Raw genomic sequence first — 22382 nt, forward strand, 5'->3', positions numbered from 1 at the left:
ATACTAAATTCTTGAATATCTTCTCATTTCAGATACAGATGCTGGTTATCTTGCAGTCGGGGCTATGTTATTACAAGTTCGACATATGATTGCCTACAACAGAAGGCAACGAATACTGCAAAAGGGTATTATACCACTTTGAAAGAGCTATTAGGTGTTATTCTAGGCCTAAGTCAATTTCGTAATTTCTGACATGGTCAGAAATTTACGTTCTGGATAGAACACACAGCAGTGTAGTTATACCGTCAATATACCATAATCCTCAAAATAGAAAAACACCAAAAAGGCTTAGTTAATGGACAATTCAGTGTAGCATTCCATTTGTATTCGGTTTCTTCAAAAGACTTCATAAATCCACGAAGGGGCTATATTATTAACTATATTTTCAATGTTTTAATTCAAATGTTTGCTTAGGGCGCAAAACGTTAAGATCGAAAGCCCACAAAATTCATTAAAGTGAAGAATCAAGAATCTTCGTGGAGTATGTGGTACACACAAACGATATGAATACGAGTAATCAGTGAACGAAAAGTTAGGGAAGTATCCAATGGGTATATCCAACAAATGCCTTAGTTCTGTGTTAGTATTGAAAGTTGACGTATCTTTTCAATTACTCAATCGATTAAAGAGAAAATAATACAAGTTTATAAGAGATAGGCATACAGTAGTGTAACAGTTAAACAATTATTGTTGAAACGTTATTTGGTATCTTAAGTTGATAATTTGCATCCAAGTTATTGTTAGATTTACCGAACTTCGTTTTGTTTTTATCAAACAATCAGAAAAAAAGCGTCAACGACAGAACACATTAAAAAATACTGAAATCGACCTCATGCAGGTACGTAATAACTTAGGACTATTATTATCATCTAGCTTGTACGTTGTAGATGATGTTGTAATTACATTTTAAAATATTACAGGAATGATAAATGATAATGCATTAGTGACTAAATTACATTAATGTTTTTTTTTTTTTTTTACAATATACATGTATACGACATTCACTTATTGGGAAGGCCTTAATAAATAATCGAGTAGATACGTTAAAGTAGAACTTGAAAAAGTAGGCAAACCTAAGCCTATTTAACTAACTGATCAGCTACAGATAAAAACTGTAAATTCAGTTTTAAATTATTATTCGTGTTCCTATTATATGCAATACTTTTTCTAATATTGTTTCGGGATTTTCAAGACTTATTATACATGTTGAACAATTATAGGTCTACGGATTTACAACGCTAAAATCATTGGTTCGATTCCCTTCGGTGGACACAGCAGACATCTCCGATGTGACTTTGCTATACGAAGACACGCACCCACACTTAATGTCAACGATAAACGAACAAAACAGTTCTCCGTTGTTAAGGAATTACAATAACATGTATATTATATAATAACATATTCAGATATTATTGCATACACTTCAATTTTCAGATGTTTTTTGCAAAAATATTAGATGTTTGGAAAACCTTTAAAATCTTCTATTGTCAACATTTAAAACCCATTTCCTTAAGAACTCCAGAACTTTCTTTGAATTTATTATAAAAATTGCTTGAATTGGATAACGGAGTGGATACAAAAATTTCTCGCTTAAATTTAGCTTTATTCGAAATGTTTTAATAAAATAGTTCACATTTTGAAAAAAAAATCAATTTGAACGATAACTTTTTGTTTTTATACTCACACTCAAGCACTATTTTGTATATAATTTTCATCGTACAACATTTCTTATGTTCATATACTTGTTTGTATTTCCAGGTATTGACCCCGAATGTCTACACGTCTCTGTCTGGGACATTCGCTTCCATTCCGGATATGTGTGGTAGGTGGCGCTTCCAGGACATCTACAGGTGTTGGTAACTTGTGGGCTGAAAAGTTAAGGTGAAAGACGCGGGAGTCATTAGTAGGAATAGCTGGAGGCATTTATTGTCTACGTTGTACTGATTCATGATTTGTCTATTGGTGAAAGACTTTTCAGGGATATGAGTTTGAGTTAGACTCTGAAAAGGAAATTTAGTGTATTTTACTTTTTTTATAGCATTGAAAACTTTGATTTATTTCTTTGTTTTTTTAACTATCGTCATAACAAGTTTTTCACATGCCTTCTCAAAAGTATCAGATTTCGGTAAGTACTTTTAAGTTTTTATTTATTTATATTGTGTATCTTATCCCCCTTGCATCAAAGCCTATAGTCCATGGAGCTGTATGTAGGCAAACGATTTTCTCGTTTTATCACCAAATAGATTTTTCTTTCACAGATTGTGACTTGTAATTAGTTTTTAGTAAGGATGACAAAGAAAAGTTAGAAGTGTGACTGCTCTTTCCTTTTCAAATTCTATTTTATTATGCAATGTACAGAATAATTTAAAAACCGTATCTCGTATTTAAAACATGGTGTTGAAAAGCATCTTTGTTATTGTGTGTCTGAAAACTGTCATTATTAATTTTTGTGTACATTAATATTTTTATTCCCCTTTAATATTCAATTCATTATTTACCCATTTAACAATTTTCTATGATAGCACGTTTAAACAGGTCGTGTTTGTTTTTTAATGGCAAAAAATAGTTTCATGTTCAGTGTGAAAATAATAGCCAATGATTTTTTTTTTACCGAATGATTTTCGGTTTAGTGACAAGTGCAATAGCGGTAAATGAACCAACCACGATTTCTAACCACAATATTTAATGAAGAAAACATAGTACATGCTAAAAAAAACGTTTATTTACAACTGTGTTACTGTTAGTATAATATGCTTCCCCAGACACGCAAAACAACAGTTTAGAATTTTTATTGTTAGTGACGATACAAAAATATAATTTTAATTATTATCAAATTAGGACAGTTACATCTAAATTAGTTATATATATAAATGAAATTATTTGTTAGTACAGACAGTTGTAGTAAAACTAGAGAACATTGTTCAGCAAGTAAAAGACTCCCGCTAGTACAGCGGTAAATCTACGGATTTGCAACGCTAAAATCAGCGGTTTGATTCTCCTCGGTGGGCTCAGAATATAGACCGTTGTGTCTTTGCTATAAGAAAACACATACAGTACACAAAGATAAATTTAATTTAATGTCTTACTTAATATTTAATGTAACTCTTTTTCTGTGAAATGAGTTCACACCAAGCTAATATTTTGTATAAAACATACCGATAAAAATGTATCCTTTTTTAACTTTAAATTATGTTTCTTTCAGTTAACACATACAGCGTTGATTATAGATCTAAAAGCAGTAACTTCCCCCGTTAGTACAGTGGTAAATCTACGGATTTACAACGCTAAAATCAGGTGTTCGATTCCTCTTGGTGGGCTCAGCAGATAGCCCGATGTTACTTTGCTATAAGAAAACGCACAAAGCAGTAACTGAAATTATTTAATCAACTATCTGTCAAATTAATGTTTATTTGGCCACGTTTTATAATAAGCAGTTTAAAAATGCTCATATCACTTATTTATACCACTGTGGCCCTTATGCTTACCGAAAATAAATTTTGTTATCTCATTCCTTAAGTAAAGGCAATTTTATTGATGTACAATTCAAATTCAAACCGGCTACCGGATTTAATCATTATAGGAATATATTTAACATTTTGTGAATAAACTGGTCCTTTCCAATTCTCGAACGATTTTGTCTTGTGTATTAAGTAATGCAGAAACAGACATACACAGATAGACACATTTTAAATAGTAAATTGCTTTAATAAGACACAGCATGCTAATAAGGCTATAAGTTTTCTCACCATTAAGGACTATAAAACACTCTTTAATATTTATATGTTGCAAGATTATTCATTTGTACGACATTAAAACTAATGTATCAGCCTAAAAATGCACAGGCATATATATATATATATTTAACATTTTACTGTGCTTTAACAAATGATTTGGCTATTATGCGTGACACTGGAATTATGTTTATAAGAAAGCCAATTTATTCCCAATCGCGAAAAGATCCGAGTGTGAGTGACATCAAACGCGTGTTCAATGTATCGTTTCTAGTGTTTGACCGGTGCTAATCTAATTTACAAAGAAAAATGAGTTGTCGTCTGTAATCACTCACAAAATAGCGACCTTGTTAACTTTGTTTTAACCTTAAATATTAAAAAAAAATTAATGTTTTTAACTTTTAGTATGAATTACAGGTTTATTTAAATAAAAGGATTTAGGCTGCGAAGTTCATTAAAAGAATGAAAAGAGAAATGTGCGTCACTAAATATAATTACCAGAAGCGTTTTAGTAAAATTACTTAGTTTGAAGCATATAAATCCTCCAAAGTCAAACCAGGACAGAAGTGAGAGAAATAATCCATGGTGTGTTTCAAAATTGATTGAAGAGTATTCGTTGCACACTTTTCCTGAAACCAGTTATCTTTGTAATATTTTAAATCAAAGAACATTTAAACAAAAAATTTACTAAAGTTAATTATCTAGCAGACGAGTGGATACTCTGTTCTGGCCCTTCTTGCTTTTCTGTATATATGGCAACGAATATATACGTAGTTCTAGTTCCAATCTTTAAATGTAAATAACTTTCAAACTGACGCAGATAGCCTAGTTGCTTTGCGATATAAAACGCCAAACAATCAACTTTAAAACTACGATAAGAGTCATACGATTAACCTGCTTTACAGATAACTGTTTTTCTACATTAATTTGTCATATGAAAAGCACACCTCAACAACCCTTCCAAATGATCTAGTATTAAAGAAAGCTTTATGCGACATGGGCCAGTCTACCCCCTAGAATTACTAAGTAAGTAGCCTTCTGTGGCTCAGCATGAAGTCTGAAGGCTTATAATGCTGAAAATCGGATTTCGATACTGGTAGTAGACATAGTAGAGATAACCCTTGTGTAGTTTTGTGCTTAATGACAAGCATGTATCGTTTCCTTCCTTTGGAACAGTAACTAGCTTGCTGGTCCATCATTTGCTCTGAATAATGTGTATTGTTCTTACGTTTTATGATTTATCTCAGACGAGCCTCCGATTTATCATGTTACGTACGTTACTTATTAAGCGGGTTCGAATCCCCATCACACCAAACATGCCCACCCTTTCAGTCGTGAGGGCGTTGTAATGTGACGGTCAATCCCATAATTCGTTGGTAAAAGAGTAGCCCAAGAGTTGGTGGTGGGTGGTGATGACTAGCTGCCTTCCCTCTAGTCTCACGCTGCTAAATTAGGGACGGTTAATGTAGACAGCTCTCGTGTAGCAATGCGCGAAATCCAAACCAAACCAAACCAATACGTATTAAGATTTCATCTTTACGAAAGAAATATCCATAAATGAACTTCTTGAAGCAATAAAAAAAACAAATCTCCGGGTGAAGATGAGATACAAGCCATCTTTCTAAAAAAAGGGCACTCCGAAATTGTTTGACCACCTAAAGGCACATTTTATACACAAATATTCAAACATACCAACCATACCAGATAGAATCCTACATAGTACAATAACGTATTTTGATAAAAATTGGATGAAAAATGAATTACTATGTGAACTAGACAGGTACCTCATACATGATGAAGATAGTCCTAAACACCTCTCCCCGATCAACATATATTTTAAACATAAAAATAAATAAATAAATAAAATAATATATATATATAAATAAAAAGTAATAAATATATATTAAAAAAATGGCCACTAACAAACTAGACACCTTACTGATAGGGCAAAACAATATCTATATATGTATATCAATACATGGACATTGCCCTGAAAAGGGTCGGAATACTTCAGCCCACTCTGACCCAAAAATCAGAATCTAACACCATCAAACACTGAATGACCACACAAGTAAAGGAAGGAGGAAGAGGTCAAAGAGCACCTGACCCTCCAGGGTACATATGATACCCAAACCCGAGAGAGAGATTAAGAATAATGGGAAATTTTAATTTTAATTTAGAAGTTAATTGAATTTCGATATGTATCAAATTTATGATATTTGTGAACAAGATTGATACACAGAATTTTCTTTCTTAGCACAAATATATTTTAGCACACAAAGGACAATACAGTTTATAATAACGGTTATTACAAATACTTGTTCATATACAAGAGTTTTACAAAGTTATAGACTATACTGAGTCTTCTATCTGATCTATAACTGACTATTCTATCGACGGTTCAGGTTCACGACGAGCAAATTAATTCTGAGTTGATGTTGTTACACCTCGCTCAAACTAACTAGTTGTCTTTTCTTGCTCCTCACACCGCTTACAAGCTGACTTTTTATCGATTAAGATGTTTGATGTTCTCGTAGAAATACTAACGTCCGAAGTTAATTCACTGAAGTTAGTAATGTTTGAGATCTATAAACTAGTGTTTTCGAGTATTGTTCATTTTTGCTCTCGAGAATTTTCTACACATATATAGAACAGGCGGGGCTTGCGCAGTACACGTTCAGCAATATACGTCACATGTATGAAATTGAAACAAACGTAGGTATTAAAATAAATGTATAACAGTAAATCTGTTACAATAGTTAATTGAAATAAAAGTATGTAATTTGGCGTTAAAAATAAATAACTAAATAACAATGAATTATTATTCCTTCCCTTTGTTCTGATTTGTAAATAACTTAATCTAGTTCACATCATAACAGACAATACAACTAGCGTCTCAACCATTACTGTATTTCTTGAATACCAGTCGGCCTGATGAGCCCTAGTCATACTGGGTGAAGAGCTTCAATAACATGGAAATAGTAATTGTAGTGTTTGAAATATTGTTCTGCGTTCTTCCAGTGTTGGCTCGACATGGCCAGGTGGGTTAAGGCGTTCGACTCGTAATCTGAGGGTCGCGGGTTCGAATCCCCGTCTCACCAAACATGCTCGCCCTTTCAGCCGTGGGGGCATTATAATGTGACGGTCAATCCCACTATTCGTTGGTAAAAGAGTAGCCCAAGAGTTGGCGGTTGGTGATGATGACTTGCTGCCTTCCCTGTACTCTTATACTAGTAAATTAGAGACGGCTAGCACAGATAGCCCTCATATAGCTTTGCGCAAAATTTAAAAACAAACAAACAATCTTCCAGTGTTATAAAAGTGTAAAAGTCTGACCGAACAGTAAGCGAAATTGTTTATGATAGGTTGAAACATTTGCGATACACATGTCTATTACACTTTTAAAACCTTTATCGAGGTAGGTTCTAATTTCCATCAGTTGAACATCAGTTTCATGAATGGAGTGCGTATATTTTAGACTTATCGTACGCACAACTATAATATTCAACATAAGGCTAAGCATTCTTTCTTAATAACTAGGTTACCACTTTTGTTAAAATAAAAAAATGAGACGACTTGACTCGGTAATAGAAAACGTACGACGTCGTATATCTATATTAAAGTTTTTTTCATTACCCAGTCAAGCCGTCTCAAAACTTTTATAAGCGTTACTTCGCAAATCGCATTCACAGTTTTAAGAATTCTTTCAAGTTTACAACACATACCCTTCTTAAAGAGAGATGTATTTTTAAAATATCAGATTCACAAGCCCTCCAGTGGCACAGCGGCACGTCTACGGACTCACACCGCTAAAAACCAGGTTTTGATACCCGTGGCGGGCATAGCACAGATAGCTGTGTGCAGCTTTGTGATTAATTTTAAATAAACAGATTCACAAAGTTTTTTAAGAAAACAGTTAATCAACACCATCCAGTGCCAATTCTTGAGCTACTCTTTAACGGTGAATAATAGAACTCACAGTCACTTTATAAAACCCTCACGACTAGAAGGGCAAACAATCAGTAATGTGTCAATTGATGTTTTCCCGGTTTTACTTTCATAAAAACTTATTCGGCGTCTGCAAGATGATTGTGTTTATATTGCTGTTCTACTGCCTAGCTATATAAAAGGCTGTCCGCCGCGGAGATCGATCCCTGCCTTTTTACGTTATTGGATTCAGTTGATCACGAACATTGATAACGAGAGTTAACTGTTACGTGTAGACTCGCTAAACTGAGAGAAATGGGTGTCGTGTTTAGATACGTTATATACACTGATATGCAGTAGAAGGTCAGAAGTTTCCAAAAATCGTAAATTTGGGACTGTTAAATAAAACAAAATGTCCAAGTATGGTCTCACATTACATACGTCACTAGTGTTCTCAACAACACGCACACACTCATGCTAATTGTGTGTATGTGTGTTTTCATACAGTAATGCCACATAGGGCTATCTGCTGAGTCCACCGAGGTGAATCGAACCCATAATTTTAGCGTTGTAAATCCGTGGACTTACCGCTGTACCAGCGGAGGACCTCATGCTAATTTAATATTGCTTGTAGGACATCTGCATCAAAAATTTAGAAAACATATCTAAATGTAGATATAAAATTTTAATTGTGGAGTTTATAACACTAAAGTTAGGGGCTTGATTCCCCTTGGTGAACACAACAGATAGCCCGCTGTGGCTTTGCTATTGCAAAACACATATACTAATAGTCATGACGAAATCACAGTGGCGAAACGTTGGCTGGAAATAAGTTATTATTGTTGTTATTACCCACATCTCTTCAGTATACATTACAAATTCTAAAAAAAAGTATTATTTGAGAAAAATAAATATTTTACACCTTATAAATCATACGATATATTTAAATAATAATAATAAACCAAAAAAAATCATACGTTATTGTTTTGTTTTCAATACAAATATGATAAACGTTCATAGCGGACATGAGGCTGGTTTTAGTTTTGGGAAAACAGTTGTACAAATATATCAAACTTTTATTCACTACTTTTCCGGTGTTTTATGTGTATTTCAATGCATGACTGACCGAATTCAAAGCATGAACTATTTATTTTGTCACATACCTGTTCATTGACCATAGTTCTTTCATGTTTAAAGGAGTGAAAGCCTGTGCTTATAAGCTTACTAGATAATAAGACTGGTTCAAACCACACTGCTGGTCGAATATAAAAGTTCAATGTATTTTTAATAAAAAACGTTGTATCCTAAGGACCCAGAGAGCTGTCAAGATTCAATAATCGGTGTAAGCTGTCCTTTGATGAAAATTAAACAAATTATTTGCTATAAGGCAATCTTAAGGCTGTTAAAGTTTTTCGTAAGACAAAATTATCCAAAAGAAGAATATTTTGGTGCCATTTTTCATTTGAGTGTTTTATATATATACTATACACGCATAATGATAAGTGTACCCACACTTCGTGCGACATTTATTTCGCTGACTTCACAGAAATGAAACTGAATGCACGTGGATCATTCGTTGTTGTTTGTTATTTTTTTAATTTCATACAAAGCTAAACGAGGGCTATCTGCGCTAGCCGTCCCTAATTTTGCAGTGTAAGAGTACAGAGAAGGCAGCTAGTCATCACCACCCACCGCCAACTCTCGGGTTACTCTTTTACCAACGAATAGTGGGATTGACACACTATAACGTCCCCACGGCTGAAAGGGTGAGCATGTTTGGTGCGACGGAGGTTCGATCCCGCGACCCTCAGATTACGAGTCATACGTCTTAACCCACCTGTCCATGACAAACCTTGGATCATTCGTTCTCCATGTATGTCTTGGTGTTGAAAATCAAGCAGAGGAGTTCATGGAGCTTGCGGTGTTAAACCGTTAAACATCACTTTCATTTGGCATTGATTTATGCAGTAAAAATGTGAATGTATGCCAGTGTTCTATATATACTATACACATACAATGATAAATATACCCATACTTCCTGCGACATTTATTTCGCTGACTTCACAGAAATGAAACTAAATGCACGTGGATCATTCGTTCTCCGTGCATATCTTGGTATTAAGTGTAAATATAAGCCAGACTTGGTCAATTTGTTCAATTGTTTATCGATTTAAACTCAGTCTGTGGAAGGTCCATTTGAGTTTTAATACTAAATGTTGTCGTAATAATGGATCCAGTCACTTCATTATATCAGTTTTTAGAGCACTCGGGGAGGGAAGATGTTTAAGGGCACATGCGAAGTGTTATAACAATCGATACAGCGGTTCACCAGTTACAAACAAACACACACCGACAGATTTTTGTGAAAGAATAGTTTAGCTATATAGATGAGTGTGTTCAACAAAAGTGTATTTTAACAGAGTAAATAAATAATTTGGCTAAGAAAACCCTGATGAATGTATATAAATACTAAATAGATCTTATAAGCTGATCCTTAGTCCATGAAGTTTAGAGTATATGTGTGTGTGCTGAAACAATGGAACTAAAAATGTCTACAAACACCATTTGGTTTGATTGGCATATGGCAGGTATACGTAACACCGGCATAGTTTAATCTTAGTGCATTCATTTTAAACGTTTAGTTTATATTTGAACTTTCACCAGTCATTTTAATGTTATGTGTGATACTAGGCGAGCTTTTATCACTCCATATATCTTTCAAACATATAAAAAATTAAAACCCAATTCAAGCATCCTTTCCTGACCATTTCATTGTCACATTCACTAACCATTTCAGAATTATTAATTTACAGGCGGCGCTTTTTAAATTGTACTCATGCAGTATTCAAATCATCAGCTTAAGTATTATACTTGTGGTATTCTAAAACTCACTGATTTCCCTAGCTCACTGGAAATTTCTCAAAAACTACATTTCCGAATAAAATCTGAATTATTTTACTCTTGAATGAGTTTGAAACAAGGAAAGTGGAAACGGTGTTACAAACAATGAAACTATCTTTTCGCACAACTCCAAAAATAATCAAAGTTTAAGAGCAAATCTGTTTTGTCATGTCCATTGCAGTGTTTTAGATCAAATCATATCTACATTAAAAAAGCAATGTTTCGTCATAATTATTTTGTTACAGACTGAAAAACTTGCATTACATAGGAAAACACCAACTTCATTATCTCTGGGTGTAGGCGCCACCCACGTCATCCTCGTTGCAAAACAAGGAATGTGCAAAAGATCTACGCAATCTCTTCAACGAGAAATTACAATTAATTACACGTGATACCCTAATTAAATGACCTAATTCTGTGACTAACTCCTAGAATGAGAGGAACTTAGTGGCTCCCACAGCCAACTTTTTATATTAAGAACACATGTTCAGTATGTATAGAAATATTGAATGTTTGATATTAACTGTGAGGATATAAAACATATGATATAATTGCATAGCATAGATTTACGATATTTTATCTAACATCATCCAGGGCATCAAATATGTTAATATTATAAGATTTAGTGTCTTTGTATGTGTGTCACGTAACTCCTAAACTGCCAGTCGCACCGACTTCTAAATGTTACCAACATAATTTTTTCACGTTCCAAGGTGTTCACAAAGGTGAATATTTTCACTCAATTTATTACAGCACCTGAGTATTTTGAAAACAAAAAAAAAAAAAACGCCTTTATAGGAATTCCCCAAAAGTGGGCCCAAAGTTAGCAATGATTTACATTAAAACACATAAATAAGTAGGCCTACTAATTGCCCCCAAACAGTACAGTGGTATGTCTGCGGACTTATACTACTAGAAACCTAGTTTCAATGCCTGTAGTGAGCAGAGCACTAATAGCCATTTGCGTAGCTTTGTGCATAACAACAAACAAATTAATTACTGTTCGTAATATCATAAAATAATTTACATTTCTATTGTAGCGGAAATTATTATTAAAATGATAAAGTGCAATTTGCAGTAAAGCGGCCCTGTAAATGTGGGCCATAGGCCAGTATGAAAATAAGGAGTGCTTTTCAACCTTCTAATATTTACTGCACTACCTGGGTTTAAAACAACTTATATATAACTAATTACTATCGTTTAAATGTTTTCAATATTCTTTTAAACGAAACAATCCCCATTTCTTTGCAATTGAACAAGAAGTTTCAGTCATTAAGAAAATGGTGAATTATTGTTTTGTAAAGTTGAATTTAACACGTAACCTATTGAGGAGTTAATGCAAATTCACTTCTATTAGAACAAGTCATTCCTCTGTCTGTTTTACGTTAACTTACTTGTGGAAATTTGTTCATTCACCAAACTTATCGAAGAATGTAATGGGAAATATTTATTTTTAATAACCAACAAGTGGAGTCGGAAAATGTTTAACAGTGAAATACAATAGTCACTAGTGTCACACAGCGCATATACCACCTATTACAACGTACGGGTGTATACAGACAGCTGCTGAAAGTGTAGTATATTTATAACTCCGGAGATACAACTCAATCGGCCTTTTTTTGTCTGTTTCATAGAACATGGCCAAGCGCGTAAGGCGTGCGACTCGTAATTCGCGGGTTCGCGCCCGCGTCGCGCTAAACATGCTCGCCCTCCCAGCCGTGGGGGTGTCTAATGTTATGGTCAATCCCACTATTCGTTGGTAAAAGAGTAGCCCAAGAGTTGGCGGTGGGTGGTGATGACTAGTTGTCTTCCCTTTAGTCTTACACTGCTAAATTAGGGACGGCTAGCACAGATAACCCTCGAGTAGCTTTGTGCGAAATTAAAAAAAACTAAAGTCAAACCTTTTTTGTTTTGTTTTTTTACTCTTGCGCAAGTCTTCAAATCTCAATTCCTGGAGCTGCCCATAAAAAGGTTAGGCTTTATAAAATGTATCAGAGAAAGAGGGAACACGCGTGGTTTGTCTCAGCCAGGTAATTCTCTAAGCAAAACTGAAACTGAAAAGTGCTTTCAATAACGATAAACCGTAAATATCAAAATCATATTGAAACACAGAAACAAGAACAGTTTATTACTTTTACTGTTTTTGATCGGAACGACAACAACAACAACAAAAAGGCTAAAAACTGAAACATGTAGTAACCTTAATATTGACGAAAAAGAGAGGAATAATAGCCTGAATTATGTTAACAGGCATAATGGTTAAGGGGCAACGGTTCGGCATTCAAAAGTTTGTCGTTGTTTTGGAATTTCGCACAAAGCTACTCGAGGGCTATCTGTGCTAGCCATCCCTAATTTTGAAGTGTAAGACTAGAGGGAAGGCAGCTAGTCATCACCACCCACCGCCAACTCTTGGGCTACTCTTTTACCAACGAATAGTGGGATTGACCGTCACATTATACACCCCCACAGCTGGGAGGGCGAGCATGTTTAGCGCGACGCGGGCGCGAATCCGCGACCCTCGGATTATGAGTCGCACGCCTTACGCGCTTGGCCATGCCAGGCCAAAAGTTTGTCATCAGTAGGTTATTTTATCAATTTTTTGTCAGGCTTGACCAAGTGGTTAATGTTTCATGAAGCTATTAAGGGCAGAGATTGGATTATGCAATTCTTCGCGGATTTTTATGTGAATGATGCCTGATATATTGACATCTAGAATGCAGCATTTTGGAAGTTTGATTTATAAAGAATGTTTTTAACTGCTTCAGATTTCATTTAAACAAGTAATAAAATATGTCATATTATGCTCTCTCATCAACAGAATCCAAAACAACCACATGAGGCCTAACTCTTAACTTCCTGACTAGGTGGTACGAAATATCATAAAATAATGCTCGAATGTTGTGCAGTGTACCGCAGTTGATACCGCCCCCGTCACTGGTCTGTCAGAGGCCAAATACCTCGGCAAACGCAGATGTTCCTAGACAGAAGTTTCCAGAACAATACTATTGTGATATTTTCAGGTGCTCGGATTTCTCTCAAAGTAGTCAATTAGGACTCGCTAACCAGAAGTTCGGAGAATTTTCGAGTTATGGAATTGTTTCTCTCCGAACACTGACTATTCCTTGCGAAGAAAAAGTTGAAATAGAGATAATTATAATCATAATGTTTGTTTACAAACAAACCCAGTCACAGATGATATAAAACATACGGGCACGTGTTTGTAGTGGGTGTGTTGAACTGAGAAGAAAAAGAGCGAAGAAATCTTTTACAGTTTTATCCCAACAATATATAGTCTGTCCCTTCTCCTTTAATTAATTACTTAATGAAACAACTTTAAAAGTAAATCCAGAGTGTGAAACCTAAAATAAACCCAAAGTTTACAAAAATCAGGAAAAAAGTGAAAAAAAGTGTTCTAATCCAGAAAAGCCACTGTACATGAGTGAATCTGGCTTTAAATAGAAAACCCAATAACATCAACAGAATCAGGTATGAACACATCACCTTCATCCATTGTGATTGAGACTTTTTTTTCTGTAAAAACAAAACAAAAAACACGCAACTGACTGAATTTAATGAATTTACCTTTCGTGTGCAATGGAGAAAAGAAAGTTCAGATGTCCAAACTAAACTGAAATAAAATGCAGAGACTTCGAAAATGTTTCATATCAAGTAAATGGGATATAAGGCATCACACATTTCTATACTACATTATTCGTTGGTTTTAGAAAATGCACACAAAGGCTATCTGCTTTTGGCCGTTCCTGAACCAACTGGAAAATCTTATCTTATTGAAGAGTGTGATTTGACCATCACTCTCCAAAAGCCTAAAGAACGGGACACGTTATTGCGGAAACGTGACGCGAAGCGTGAATTCTCAGTTTCATAAAACGGGCAGACTGAACACTTCGCGAAATTCAAACCAAACCTGAAAAAGACTTTTTATCTTTCTTAACTTTAAAATCTTTCTAAAATCTCGAATATTTTAAAGTAGTTATGATCTGGTGCATACCATCCAGTCACGGATCGAGGACCATGAAGAAGAATTATTTGAGAAGGGCATAAAGGCCTTTGAGATTATGTTAAAAATAAATTATAGATGAATCAGTCTCGTCGTTATTGACCGAGTCTCGAACTTTTGGGACATTCCTCGTACGTTCCAGTCACTTTTAATTTTCCTCCCCAGCCATTGTTGTTATTAATATATGTTAAAAGTAATAAATTATGAAAAAGTGTATAAAATATTAATTTACGATTAGAGCTAAAAATTAATGCATTAATTAATACAATTAATTTAACTCACCGATCAAACAAGGTGTGTGTTATTTTTAGGTGCACTGATTAATCAACGGGCAAAGACCCATCCAAGTGAAAGTAAAGAGAGTTTAATCCTCCGAATATTCAAAAGTCAAACATTAGGATGTTGCTAGAAAACTGGAATAGGTCTCCATTAGTGAAGAAAGTCCAGAAATACATGTCCAGTGTGATATGACTTGACCATATCCAACTGGCATATGAAATGAGATCAGTATTGTACATGGCAGATTGGACAGGAGCATTAGACCCAATACGTAAGCGTGTAAACATAAAGTAAGACACAGTTGAAACCCAAGTGAAATCCTTGGTAATTTTTATTTTGCTTTTGTCAACAAGTCGATATCAAAAACTTGGATGTGCATCAAACAACTGATAAAAAAAAATTATTCAACTTATCATGATGCCGTAAGAGAGCCTAAGATACTATTTGCTTTATAATTAAGCCTAAAATAAAGCTACGTGCAATAAATGAATAACTTACCACAGGCACAAGTACACGAAACTTCTCATGAAAGAAAAACACACATAAATTTAAATCATTTCTGAATTAAACTGTTTTGCTGTATTATTATCTAAGTTATTAAAGAATAAAAACAAACCTTTCCAACAAATCCATGTATGTTAAACATTCAACATTGCTGGCCTAACAATAGTATCAGTTGGCAGTTTTTTTGCTGTGCAGAAACTACTTATTATTCTCATCAATATACATATAACAAGAAGAAAAATAAATTAACCATGTATTTTCCCGGAAATAATCGATTCGTCTCTTCCAAAACACTTGTCAGGTATGCTTTGACCTTCTCTGCTGCTGACAGCAACTCTTCTCACGAGGTAATCATCTCATTGGGAAATCAAAACTGCCTTGAGTCATAGCTTGTTTTTTCCAAATTATCTACTTCTGTTGTGTTTCTTTAAAACAAAGTGCAAAGAAATTAGAGGTCTTTATCCCACTGATCATTTAAGTGTTGCTGTAACACTGTATATTTTGAAAGAATATAGAGGGCAGCAGCCTATACCAGTAGGGCAACTATATAGGGGTTACACTCTCTGCTAACTTGAATGAGAATGACTAGTCACTGGGTGGATTTAGTTACCTTTTGTAAATCTGATGTTTTCTCATCAGATTTAAACACTGTCATGCAGGATCTCCAGTAATAAGAAATCATCGAGGTGGAAACAGCCAGTAGATCAATCCACAAGTCTAGTAAAAAGCAAATATGAAGCTTCTTAACTCAAGTACACAAGCTGTGATTGTCCATTGTTTTAAATAAAGATTTATTTCATTTTCATGTTCATTCTGTTTATTTAGTTAAATACAGTCTCACATTTTAATGTATCCCAGTGATCCTCATGTAAAACAGATATACCTAGCTAATACTCTTTATGGAAATCACTTTAACCTTACAATACCATTCTACCAGCAAAATAGCATTGCTTCAATGGTTTGAGTGACTTATCTTTGCAAAAAATCCTTTTTTTCAGTCACTCCATTCATTGGGTTTCCATCAATATTAAATCTATGTTCCCAATTATGATAACTCAAATGTATGAACTTTCTGTAATTGGAGGTTATTTGTCAGTTACTTTTTTAACTTTTTAATTGATCCAAGCCATTCTGTAATACCTCAACGTTCTCAGTAAGCTAGAAAATATCCAAAAATTTAATATCATTAACAAACTTTACCTGGCCTGATATAGCCAGGTGGGTTAAGGCGTTAGACCCATAATCAGAGATTCACGAGTTTGAATCCCCATTGCACCAAACATGCTCACCCATCAGCCATGGGTGCATTATAATGTGATGGTCAATCCCACTATTTGTTGGTAAAAGAGTAGCCCAAGAGGTAGCAGTGGGTGGTGATGACTAGCTTCCTTCCATCTAGTCTTACACAACTAAATTAGGGATGGCTCTCGCAGATAGCTCTCATGTAGCTTTGTGCAAAATTCAAAAAACAAAACAAACAAACCTTACCAAGTATGCCCCTATCATTTTCTTAAATGTAATGAAGAAAAGGCAAAAGTACATGCACTAATCTCTGAAGCATACCTCTAGTAACGAAGGTCTTGTCTGATTTGCCTCTTATTAATAATAGCTTTTGGTTTTCTCTTGTCAAACTACCCTACAATCCAATTAACTAGTCTTTCAACAATACCCACTGATGTGTTTTGCATAATCTTCTGTGTGGAACTTTGTCAAAAGCTTTTTGAAAATCATAGTTGAGGTATTGCAAATTATCTTCAAACCCATGACAATCTGAAGTTTCATCTCACACACAATTTTTATTGAGATATTTTTTTTTATCTTTAGGAATTTTTCAGGCTTGTAATTTCTACAGTGTTGTTAAATGATTTTAATGACTAAGTCAAATGTTTTAATTTCTAGGATCCTGTCCGACCTGTTTCATACAAAACCAAAGACTCTGCCACTTTCATTACAAGTGAAAGCAATAAAGAGAGCTATGTGCCTACACCATATGATCCTATTAAGGTGAAAATGTTTCTTTGTTAAAAATGTAATATGTAATAACTTTGCAGCTGATAAAAAATGTAAAATTTGCATTTGTTTGATAATTTGTCTTCATAAACACATATTTTATAGAATTACATTTTGTATGATAAATTAGTAAGTTTATGATCCAAGTTAATGGTTAGAAAAGGTTATAATGAATGTATGAATTAATGTAAGATTAGTTTTTAACACTACTTCCTATGGCAAATTCAATGTTTTTAGTATTTGTTTTCTCACTCCATTACATTTTATGCTGAAATATGGTTCTCAAAAGATATTGAAGAAACATTAGTTATTAAATGGAAATTTGGTATTTGAAGGTTATTATATGCTGAATTATAACCTAAATTAAGTGATTTACTTCTGTTTCTAAATGTTACTATCCTATAATTGTGAATTACTGATAAGAAAAATCTGGTTTAAATTAGAAGTATATAAGAACATGAAAAAATAGTGCTCTCATATCTACATATTTGACCATCAACCTAACAGTACAGCATCATGAGACAAATCATTCTGTGAATCTTCTGATTCACATACTTCATATTAACATTGTAGTATATCATTAGGCCAAACATTCGATGAACTTACAATTCAATCAAATAGTGATTTGGTCTAAAACAAAAGGTACTTTGAATTGAATAAGGTTTATCCACAGAAACATAAACATGGTGTGTTTAAAAATCTAAGACAGAAAAATCCCTAGAAAACTGTTGTATTTTATAACAGACGTGACAGTCATTTTTATGATTAGATGGCATAAATGTATCCTGACATTACCAAAAGAATATATTGTTGCTGTTCTCTCATCATATATCACAGATTTTTTTATATCCATACTACATACTGAAATAAAGTGGGGGACATACAATTCAATTTTTTGAACTAAAGAGCAATTGCACTATTGTGATATCAATTAACTGTGCATAACTGTAACTACAGTTATAAGGGAATAAATGTAGGGAGCCAAATTGCATTTTAGACAGGAGGAAGCATCTTTTATAGGTATGCCACTGATATATACACAATAATTTACAAATAAACTATTGAACAACTCCTGTCAAAACTCTCACAACTTTTCTCCATAAGTTGATCAAAAATAAGCAGTTACAAAATTACTAAAGCTTTAAAGTATGAGCAAAAATTTTAACAGTAAGTTATGAGCTTGTGTCAGAAAGAAACAGGTAGGCCTCATTTGGAATATTGAATACTGTTACCTAAAAAAGGATATTCAATTATTCAAAATAATTCCGAGGACTACTAGGATTCTGGGAATGAAAGATTATCTTATAGGGATGGGATAAGATGGAGGTGACTTACAAGATAATCCAGGAAATTGATAAAATATGTCTCTAAGTTCTTTGTGTTGTATTGCAAATATTATGGCAGGAGGATATAGGGTACCATTTGAAAATGACTGACTAAGCTCCAATTAATTTATTTATTACTTCTGTTATGCAAGTAATATGGTGTTATTTACAAGTAATGCTTAATCATTGTAGGCTGGCCCGACCCCTACATCTGATCCTATTGATGTAGATTTGCACACAGGAGAACAACTTCCAGAGCGAGGTCAGTGGGGAAGCAAGACAGAGTTCATTTTGTCATGTGTTGGTCTGTCAGTCGGTATTGGAAATGTGTGGAGATTTCCCTTCTTGGCCTACCAAAATGGTGGAGGTTTGTCCATTATATATTTTTGTAACAAGTGCGATCTTTGTTCACTTAAATAATAACACCTAAACAACTGTATAATTCAGTAGAGCAAAATAGCTCAAAATGCTTCATGTGTAATTGTTGGAAGATATTTTCAAAATTAAGTTTTAAGACATACATGTAGTCACTTTTGACAGACTCAACAGTTTGAAAAACTCAATGAAATCATGTCACAATTAAAAATGTTATACTGTGTTAGATATTTTTATGAGTTGTATTAGGTTATAGAATATTCACTTGATTTATTAATAAGTGTTATTAGTAGTGAAAGGAGTTTAATTTATATGTAAGCTTTCTAGCAGACAGTTCATAGCCAAAAATTCACGAGCTTTCTTGTTGATTTGCCTGTTATTCTGAATGAAAATAAATTTAATTCAAGTGAAAATAAATAATTACAGTAAGTAACTGGTGTTTGAATAAACAAATAAATAAATAATAATGTATTGAAATAATAAACAAATACATATGAATGTAAGTTACTTCCTTGAATTGTTTAAAAAAATTAATGCATTGTCAAAAAATATTTTATCGATTTATTTTGGCAACATTTTTGTAAGGTTTCAATTTGCACTTTTTTTTTCAGGTGCTTTTCTGTTTCCATACTTCATACTTCTTATTTTGGTTGGTAAACCCATGTACTACATGGAGGTGGCCCTAGGCCAGTTCTCTAGTCTTGGTCCATTGTCTGTTTGGAGATGTTATCCGCTGGGGAAAGGTTAGTGTAAACCCATGTACTACATGGAGGTGGCCCTAGGCCAGTTCTCTAGTCTTGGTCCATTGTCTGTTTGGAGATGTTATCCGCTGGGGAAAGGTTAGTGTAAACCCATGTACTACATGGAGGTGGCCCTAGGCCAGTTCTCTAGTCTTGGTCCATTGTCTGTTTGGAGATGTTATCTGCTGGGGAAAGGTTAGTGTAAATCCATGTACTTTCCAATAGAGATGGTCCAAGGTCATAGCTCTAGCTTTTATTCATCATCTGTGTGAAGGCATCACACCACTGGGAAAGGTGAGGATAAAATCACATAATCCAGGAAGATGACCCTCGATGAGTTCTCTAGTCTGTATCTGTTTATTGTCTACCTGAAAGTTGTGGAAGATTCATGTTTTGATATGCATCGTTGTATATATATAAACCATTTGAGTAAACTAATACTATATAACTAGATAGTTAACAATTGAGTTTAACATCAATACTTATTACATGAAATGATAAAAATCTTGTAACCCATATGCATTTGAAAGAGCAAACTTGTATTATTTGCTCCTAGGGAAGAATGGTCCATCTTTCTGACTTATTACATGAAAGAAGTATATTAATTTTAAAGAATGTTAATAACCAATCTGTCTAGACTAAACACTAAAAACTCGATAACTTTAATAAACACATACCTGTTTTTTAATAATGATTTTTCAATTTATGGGATTTTCTATAGGAATTGGAGCAGCAATGGTGACAGTTTCTTTCATTGTTTCCATCTACTATAATGTTATCATGAGTTACTGCTTGTTCTACATAGGCCATTCATTCTATTCTGTTCTCCCATGGGATGACTGTTTTGCATGGTGGGGAGCAGACAACAACACATGTTATGTCAGGTCCAAAGGCCAGGTACTGCTAAAATTTATGAGAGTGTTTGTTCATTATTCATCAAAATATTGCTTTGTGAGTGTTTTTTTCATTCTTTACCATTTAAATATTTTATCAAGTTTGATATGATTACTTTAAGTCCCCAAAACTTGTTAGTGAGTTACTATTTTTTCTAGAGAGGTAAGTTTCAAAATTTTAACATATTCTTCTGAAAAGTTCCCCCTATAGTTAATGACACTTTTATTTTTTATGATAAAATAAAAAGGGCTATCTGTAGTATCCACCAAGGGGAATCAAATCCCTGATTTTAACATTGTAAACCCTTAAACTTAAAGTGATTCCACCTGGGGACGAGTCAATGTAGTATAATACATAAAAGGAAATGAAGGTAAAACAAAACATCATTGAAAAACAGAAAAAGCATAAAACCAACGTTGACACCTAGTCTACAATGTTAAGAGAGAAAGCAGAGTAAGAGAAGTTGTAAAGGACTTTCTCTAGCAAAATGGTAATGATCATAACCCGTCAGGAAGACTAACAGGTAAGTTCAACCACCACCGTCAGTCACCTGAAGTTGGCCTTTCCAGTCCTGGTTCCAGGTTATGTGTTATAACAGCCATAATCAAAAGATAAAGTAATAAAAGTTTTAAAAGACATGTAGCAAAATCGTAATAATAATTAGCTAAATGTCTGGTAAAAAGGTAAAAGTAAAGTAAATGTAGTAAGATTCATAAAAGGAAATGAAGGTAAAAACAAAACAGCAATTAAAAACATAAAATGGCATAAAACCAATGTTGACGTCCAGTCTACAAAGTTGTAAAGGACTTTCTGTAGCATAACGGTAATGAACATAACCCGTCAGGAAGACTAACAGGTAAGTACAACCACCACCGTCAGTCACCTGAAGTTGGTCTTTCCAGTCCTGGTTCCGGGTTATGTGTCATTATGGCCAGTATCAAAAGGTAAAATAATAAAAGTGTTAAAAGACATGCAGCAAAATTGTAATTACAACTCATAACGATGAGAGTCGTAACGATGGTAAGAAAGTAAAATGTGGCTTACAGTGATTTGAGTGTTACACAAACTACACACTGGTGCAACAGTTCCAGATAAAAGAAAACGATGAGTTAAAAAACTGTGACCAATGCGTAGTCTAGTTATAACAACTTCCTCCTTCCGAACCTTACGGAAGCTAGATAGCCAAAGCCCAGTATAGGGTTTTATTTGAAAAAGTTTGTTGTCGCGTTGCTCACTCCAAGTGGACTGCCTGCTGGCATGGAGCCGAGCCTTGAATACAGGACCATACTTCATGTAAGGAATAGGCACAGTGGTGATAGTGTCAGAGCAGATAGATTTAGTTGCTGTGTCTGCAAGCTCGTTCCCCGAATACCAACATGGCCTGGTATCCAGAAAAACTGGATAGAAGTGGATGTTAATGAGAAATGAGCTAGTCTGTTTTGAATATCAGTGAAAACAGGGTGTGAGCCAACATGAAGTGATTCCAGGACCAGTACAGAACTAAGCGAGTTAGTATAAATAGTGCAGTTGGATTACTGCTTAGCTTCAATATGATCCAGGGCAAGAGATATAGTGTACAGTTCAGCGGTGAACACAGAAGCTGTAGAGGGGATTCTGCGCGCAACCACTGAACCGCAACAAACCATGGCAGAGCCTACAGAATTACCTGATTTGGAAC

The 22382-nt window shown here is 34.3% G+C and overlaps 1 protein-coding gene across 3 annotated transcripts in view; it reads left to right on the top strand.

Moving 5' to 3' along the window:
- Positions 1-1878: 1878 nt before the first annotated feature.
- LOC143235478 (sodium-dependent proline transporter-like) overlaps positions 1879-22382 on the top strand; it is a 39488-nt gene continuing 18984 nt past the window's right edge. Inside the window, exons 1-5 of one of the 3 annotated variants that reach the window (XM_076473694.1) lie at positions 1879-2125; positions 17260-17364; positions 18888-19062; positions 19682-19813; positions 20532-20707. In XM_076473694.1, coding sequence (XP_076329809.1) covers positions 2099-2125; positions 17260-17364; positions 18888-19062; positions 19682-19813; positions 20532-20707 — 615 coding nt within the window. In that variant the 5' untranslated portion in view covers positions 1879-2098. The other 2 variants (XM_076473692.1, XM_076473693.1) reach the window with 2 other exon arrangements.

The sequence above is a fragment of the Tachypleus tridentatus genome, chromosome 12 (genome assembly GCF_004210375.1).
Source record: "Tachypleus tridentatus isolate NWPU-2018 chromosome 12, ASM421037v1, whole genome shotgun sequence".
NCBI lineage: Eukaryota > Metazoa > Arthropoda > Merostomata > Xiphosura > Limulidae > Tachypleus > Tachypleus tridentatus.